Here is a 7,687-nt window from a genome sequence, read left to right on the forward strand (position 1 = left end):
GACTCTCAGATCAGACCTGAGCCACAGCCCCACAGGCAGCAGATGGATTCTTCCCTGGCCCTCCCACCCAGAGGTGGGGTCTACGTTCCTTCCTCTGTGGCCTCTACGGCTCTCTGTCCCACTCCATGATGGAGGATGGGACACGTACCTGTCTGTAGGCCCTGGCTTTCAGAGTCTGGCTTCTTCTGCCTTCTGTCTCTCAGGCACTCTCTCTAGGAGGCCTGAGCTGCCTGTGTGAGGTCTCCAAACTCCCCCTCACCACCCTGGAGATCCTACCTAGCAAGACCCCACTGAATCCGGTCAAGCTGGACCCTCTACCTGAGCCCAGATGAATACCAGAGTGACCTAAGTCAAAACACCTAAGGGAGCCTCTCCTGCACAGACATATCCAATACAGTAACAGTGTTGTTGTTTGAAGCTGCCACACTCCACACGGGCTCACATCAGATCCAGGTGGAAACTGAAGTTGTGTGTTGCCTGCAGCTCTTCTGCTCCTCCCCTCTCCCCTGAGGATGGTACAGCCCTGGTGAGGCTGCCCCTGAGATCTGACGACCTGGGGAGCAGTGCCATGGTGCCCACGAACATCACCATGGGACCCAGACGAGAAACAAACTTTCACTGCTGTTAAGCCCTGAAGATTTTGGGCTGTTCTCGACCACATCCGCTGTGAATCATGCAATACACAGCTACTATTTCTCTCCCCTTTATCACTATTGGAAAAGCCCATTTCTCCCAATAAAGAATGAAGAAACCACAGGTACTCACTTTCTAAGCCTCCTTTACAGCTAAAGCTGTTCTACTTGTCTTGAGAAATGACAGGTACTCCTTGCCTGTACCTTCTTGGTATACTTCCAGGAAAAAGATTTTCCTCTAGTACCAAAATAGAAGCTTAGCCTGGTGGCACATGCCTGCAATCCCAGCACTCTGGAAAGCTGAAGCAGGAAGACTGCAAGTTCAAGCCCAGTCTGGGCAGCTTACTTATCAAGAGCCTGTCTCAAATATTAAAAATTAATAATGGGCTGAGGATGTAGCTCAGTGCAAAGTCCCTACATTCAATGCCCAGTACAAGAGATCGAAATAGAGGGACATGAAGGGAATTATCTTTAACTGCATCCCGTAGGTGCATTATATATATACTGTCCCTATGAAGATGTGATGGTTAGAGCATCAGAAGCCATCTTGTGACCACGAGTAAATAAGAGTCCAAAGCCAACAGACTAAGGAAGGGAATAATAATTCAGATCCTTAAAAATAGTTTTGATTGCCTAACAGACACAATCCCCTAGGTTCATTCCCCAATCAACAACTTGAACTGCAGACCGTCAGAGTCAGCGTACCATGTGAGGCCATTGCCCTAATTGTTTACATCATTGTTAGTTGGTCATTCTGTCATCTGTAGGCAAACAGTACTAAGAAGTATCCAGTTACCCGTTGACACTGCCTGACTGACATGGTCAGGTAACAACATTCTGATACCAGTTCAGATAGCAGAAATCACACATATGCACTGCATTTGGCTCAAGTAGGAGTAATAGCAACTTCCAATTCTCAGAAAAGCATGTAACAGGTAGGGGCCATCAGAGAGTGACCTTCACCTGGCTACAGCGGGCAGGCCGGTTGCTCTGGGCTTTTGATAGAAGTGATGGAAAAGAAAGGTACTGTGGCTGGGGATTTAGCTCAGTGGTTCCGCCGCCTGCCTCACAAGCACATCGGGCCAGGGTTCGATCCCCAGTTCAAAAAAAAAAAAGTAACCTCTTGTTTACTGCGATTACTGTTTCAAGATGAAACCAATGCAGAGGACAGCAGAGTGGAGAAAGGAAAAGATGAATTTCTGCTAATGTCATCGAGCCTTTGGGATCCTCGTCTCCGTTCAACCTTTGAACTTTTATTTCAGCTATACAAACCAATAAAATTCTATTTTTATTAACTAACAGCCAAAGAAATCCTGACGGATACAGGCTAGAGTCCAGGCTTACCTATGTGGCCAAGGTGCTCTGCTGAGATCACAGTGGGTCTGTGGAAAAGACAAGGCCAACAGCTCTCCAGGGTAGTGCTGTTCTCAGACTCTTTCCCACACAGAAGCAGCAAGGCTCTCGAGGATAAAGGTAATTAATTACCCAAGGTTGTATAGCAGATAATTAAAAGGGCCCAGATCCCAAACCCAGGCCTAACCTGGGACTTCAGAACCATTTACACTGAACCACGCTGGCTTTCAGGGCAAATCTTCACCAGGAGTCAAAACTGCATGCTGCCTCTTAAACATCACGAGGATTTTATTGGTGTTGCATGGGCGGGGGTGAGTTCGGTAACCCAGAGCTACTTCTATTGGAGTGGAAAGTTCAGAAATCTGAACTGTTGTCCTGATCATCCATCCATCTATCTATCATATGACCAGGGATGGAACCTGGGCTGTGCACTGAGCTACATCTCCAGTCCTTTTTTTCTTCTTTGAGACAAGGTCTCAGTCACTAAGCTGCCCAGGCTGAGTTCACACTTGTGATCCTCCTGCCTCAACCTCCAAAAGTGCTGAGATTACAGATGTACACCTCCATGCCTAGCTTCAAATGTGCAAATTTTTAGCCAGACATAGTGACACACACCTATAATCCCAGCATTTGGAAGGCTGAGGCAGGAGGATCACTATGAATTTGGGGCTAGCCTGGGCTACATAGCAAGACCCTGTCTCAAAAATAATTATATACAATTTAAATGAGTCAATTTGCAAACAACTATAGAATGAACATCCCTAATCTGAAAATCTAGAATTCAAAATGCTACCAAATCAAATTTCAGGGCACCAACATGACCGCACAAGTGGAAATTTGCACACCTGACATCATGCAATGGGTCAAAGTCAAGACACAAGTGCACTAAAAAAGCTTAACAGCCAGATGTGGCAGCCTACATCTGTAATCCTTGCTGAGACCAGAAAATGAGGAGTTTGAAGCCAGCCTGAGCAATAATACCTTGTCTTAAAAGAATAAAAGGGGCTGGGGTGTGGTTCAGAGCTTCCTGGGTTCAATCCCAAGTACTAGGGAAAAAAGTATAAAATTATCTTCAGGCTTTATGTAAAAGGTGAGAAACATTAATGGATCTCATGTTCCGATGTGGATCACATCCCCAAGATATCTCTTTGCATGCATGCAAATGTACCAGACTCTGGAAAACTCCAGAACATTTCTGGCCCCAGGCATTTCGGACAAGGAAAACACAGCCTGTCATCAGTGGATAATGGTACAGTCGAGAGGAGTATACCGCATCAAAAATAAAGGTGATAAATCAGTGAAAAGTGTCAACTGCCACTCTCAGAACAGGGATCGCCACTGGTATCACCAACCCCCACCCCAATTCCACGAGCACTTTTATCAGTCAGCAGTGAGAGAGTTTGCTTAGCAGCTCTGGCCACAGCAGCCAGACTGAGCCCTCCCTGGCACCACCAAGGTGTCCTGTGTCCTGAGCTCAGGTGGCACTGGGGGCTTGTTTGTGTAGAGGGGTGTGGGGAAGTACACTCCCTGCACCAGGGCAGAAAGTGGCATCTTGGGGACCATGCCAGACCCTGCAGTTCCTCCTTAGATCAGGAGCACTAGCCCCCCCAGAGCAGGTGCAGCACATGGGAGGGGGGCTTCCCTGGGGAGCTGTGCTAATGCTGGAGACCCCTGAGGGAGCGTGGTCCCTTGCAGCCCAGCCACAGGCTCTGAGCCAATGTTTCTAAAAGCTGAACCTTGCAGCGTTAACTCAAAAATCACTAATGAAAGCTATAGATTTCCCTGGAGACTTGGAAACTCTCAAATGGGGCCAGAGGGTCTGAACTTTTCAATCAGAGAGAATTTACCACCAGGAAAGTTTGAATAATTCTATGATGGAAAAAAGACCAGAAATAAAGCTAGTGCCACTCTCCTCCTTCCCTCCCTCCCTCCCCTATATTTCTTTTTAAGACAAATCTTCCCTCGCAGCGCCTGGAAAACCAGCCATTCATTGAGTTTTATTCCCCACTCACCTTCTTTAATTGGGGTCAAAGACTAAACAAATATTTCTCCATCAGAAAGGCCTTGTTCACATGACAATCCGCTCACAAAATCACAGAATCACCTAAGGACCCAAATATTCCTCTTTGTGACGCCCCAACTATGGCACTCATCCATCTGACTCAAACTGTAATCAAACTGTAAATGCTGAAATGATATTAATACCCCAGCCAGGGCCAGCCCAGGTTCCTCGGCCCCAAAGGGACACAGCCTTTATAGGATTTCAAACTCCCCAAGATCAGCAAATGCCAGGGCACTGATTCCTCCAATGCAGGGTTTCCTCAGTGTGCCCCAGGATGCCCCCACAATTGCACGGGCATGTGCACTTGTGTTCCAGAAGCCCCAGTAGTCTTGGACTGAGTTTCACTAGAAGGACAGGAGACGAGGGTCTGAGGTGGTCCAGGAAGCACTAAGGGGCACGGGCAAGCAAGACAAGCTGGGAAGGAGCTTGGTCAGGGTGCTCCAAGCAACTGGGTTGACACTGTGGGCACCAGGGCCTCAAATCCGCTGGAGACACCTATGGGAACGAAGAGCCCTCTACACTGCCCCACCCGGCATGTGAAGGAATTGGGTCTCCTCCACTTCAAACTGGTTTAGAGTTTTCCCAAGGATAATGAACTTCCTGGCACAACCTGCTGTGCACAGGCAGGGTGTGCGCCTACGCCAGCCAGAGACCACAGGCGGAGCACCACAGGGGCAGGACGAAGAGCCATGGCGCATAGATCAGAGGTGACTACCAAGCAGGTAGTGTGATCATAAAGGCTTAACAGTGGGCTCTCCTGGGGGAACAGCCCTGGCCTGTCATACTGTCAGCGTCCATCATGTAAAGATGTAAAGACTCCTAGTACTGCCAACTTCAAGCCGCCAGTGTAACAGTTGAGAAGATGTGCCCACAACTGGTTCTCAGGTGTTGACACAGCACCAGCCCATCCACGGGAGGGGACAGAGACAGCATCTCCTGCAAGGATGGCCAATGTACCTGCTACCGACACAGATCCTCATGGTTTGGCGTGATGCCGGCACCACTCCGTGGTATACTGTATCTGTGTCTGAAACTCTTCCCATTAATACACAGGGTTATTCTCAAACATCACACTCTCAGGAAGGTATGTACTGTTTATTGTTTTTGCATCATCAGCCCCATCACTACCCCCACCCACCACAGAGCATGCCTCCACGGGATCAGTGCAAAACCATTTAAGATCCCAGGGTTCACAGGTCCTCAATGCGGTCAATCAAACAATAATGGACATCTCTTGTTTTGCTCGAGGAAAAAACAACACACAGACACACGTACGAAGTCCCCCTTCTCCCGAAAACTTCATTTTTCTTCAAGCATTATTCTTCCTCTCACCCCATCCTGAATCCTCAGGACTTTTTTCCTAGGATCTAGTACATGACATAGGCCTGGCCAGTTAGAGCATTCCATTCCCTGGGAGATGGGGACAAGATCCCAGTTGGGCGATAGCACTTCCTGCTTGGAATTACTGCAATAAGGAAATCCATTCCCGTTGGTTTACCAGGCTAGAAAGATGGGAGCCTAGAGCTACTGGTGCTTCTCTGCCATGAGGAAGGAGCCCCTCCCTCCTGAGAATGAGGCCAACGCAGAAAACTAAGCTGGGAGGTGCAACTGAGAATACCAAGTCCCAATAACAGTATTTGTGCCTGAAGACTGATATGTCGAGACTTTTTAATTATGTGAGCCATTAAAATCCCTTTTTGAATTTAAATCACTTTGAGTTGGACTCTCAGTCACTTGCAACCAGGAGACTGATGGTTGATTCAGAGATCTGAGATCAAATGAGTTAAACTGCAGTACACACCCTTCCTACTTTGTCTCCTTGGCCTTAAGTAGAGTTTGGTTTAGGAGAGCACAGTGAGAGGATCCTGCCTCCGCGGGTGCTAAGGATGATCCAAGCAGACGCTGGATGGCACGACCTAGCCAAAGGCACAAGGCAGTCACTTCAGGACCCTGATGCTCATTTTCTGCTCGATGTTCATCTTCTCTAAGGACTGGGAAGAGATAGGCAGGGTCAGCTAAGGAGGCTCAAATTCCAGGCCTCTAAGCTTCCAGACTCCTCCCCCAGGTTCCACCCATTCTCCAGGCCTGCAGCTCCCAGAACCCCTATTTCTCTACCTTCCCCCCTGAACTTCATTTCCTTTGTCCAGGCCTCCTAGAGAAATCCTGACCCCCAACTCCTCAGTCCCCAGGGGCAATTCTGACCTTGGTGAACTCCAAGAAGGATACGGCCCCATCTCCATCTTCGTCTGCCTCCTGCACTGTGCGGTCTGCAATGCTCTCCAGCTGCTCCTCAGTCACCTGGACCCCAACCATCAGACGGAGAACCTGTCCGGTGACAGAAGAGACAGCCATCAAGTGCCGCTAACCTCCACTTCTCCAAACTCACTGCATAAATTAATACCGAGTTCCCGATACATCCCTCACCCATTTTCACCCCGTCCCAGTCACCTCCACCATATCCCCTAATAATCCCCCCAGTGCTTCACCATCAGTTTCCCATCCAATTTTCACCATCCCACACTCACCAAGACGCCCAAACTCTTATCCCACCCAGACAAACCAGACTCCATCCACCACACACCCCTGCCTCTACTTCCAGTCCCTTCCCCACCTCCTTGTATCTGTTCCAGGATTTCCCCACCTAGACACCATTGACATTTGGGGCCAGATAGCTCTTTGTAGGGGGTCATCCTGTGTAAGGTACAATATAGAGCAGTATCCTGACCTCTACCGGACTGATACCAATTAGCCCACTTTCCCAGTGTGACAACCGAGTGTGTCCCCAGATATGGCCAAACGTTGACACAAGGGGGCGAACTCCCCCCAGCAGAGAATCACTGACCCATCCCTAACCTCATACATCAATCCCCACCCGTCATCTCCCAACCAACTCCGCACTCCAGCCCTACCATTCCCACTCCCCTCCAAAGCCGCAATCATCTGCAACATCCCGCCACGAATCTCCCCTCCCCACGCCCTAGGCCCCTCCATTCACACAGCTCTTCTCCCCGGCTGTTTCTTCCAACCTGTAACATCTCCTGCCTGGAGATCTTTCCATCCCGATCCAGGTCATAGAGCTGAAACGCAACTAGGCAGAGAGCGGAAGGAAAGGTGAGTCTTCCTAGTTCTCGTGGATCCCGTGGGGAGGTCGCCATGGAAGACCGGAAGCATCCCGGCCTCACAAAGGAGTGGGGATTCCCGGGCCTTCCCTGGTGAGGGTAAACTGAGGGCTGACGGGCCTTTCCCCACTCACTCACAGCGAAGTTTGTTGGTTCTGCTGTTGAGGGGCTCCGGCTGCTTGGGGTCTCGCATTCCTGGGTCCTCCTCATCCACAGGTCGAAAATGAGCCAGGACCCTGACGAAGCCTGGGAAGTCTACTCGGTGATTCCTCGAGTGGGAAGGGGCAGGAGTCACTGTGGCGGCTCTCGGCCTCGGCCCGAACCTCGCGCCGCCCGTCCACTCGGGTTCGCCCCCCCCCAAACAGCGGCCTCACCCATCCGGGAAGAAGCTGTCTACGATGCGGTCTCCCAGGGGGTTCACGGCCAGCGCCCCGATCTGCTGCAGGTCGGCGGGGCTGAAATGGCAGAGTTCACAGGGGTGGGACGGAGCCGCGGACGGGGGCGGCTGCGGCGCAGCGGGG

General features: G+C 50.2%; 1 protein-coding gene across 1 annotated transcript; it reads right to left on the reverse strand.

Annotated features, from left to right (window-relative positions):
• Positions 1-5,138: 5,138 nt before the first annotated feature.
• Positions 5,139-7,686, reverse strand: Chp2 (calcineurin like EF-hand protein 2; the record flags this gene model as incomplete). The annotated part of the gene is made up of 5 exons (XM_033758734.1): positions 5,139-6,038; positions 6,250-6,372; positions 7,074-7,135; positions 7,305-7,435; positions 7,541-7,686. Coding segments are annotated over 5 exons (516 nt in total), but the record flags the coding sequence as incomplete, so codon positions are not given.
• Position 7,687: the final 1 nt, after the last annotated feature.

Source organism: Fukomys damarensis, unplaced genomic scaffold (genome assembly GCF_012274545.1).
Source record: "Fukomys damarensis isolate Sample0158 unplaced genomic scaffold, DMR_v1.0_HiC HiC_scaffold_34, whole genome shotgun sequence".
Lineage (NCBI taxonomy): Eukaryota > Metazoa > Chordata > Mammalia > Rodentia > Bathyergidae > Fukomys > Fukomys damarensis.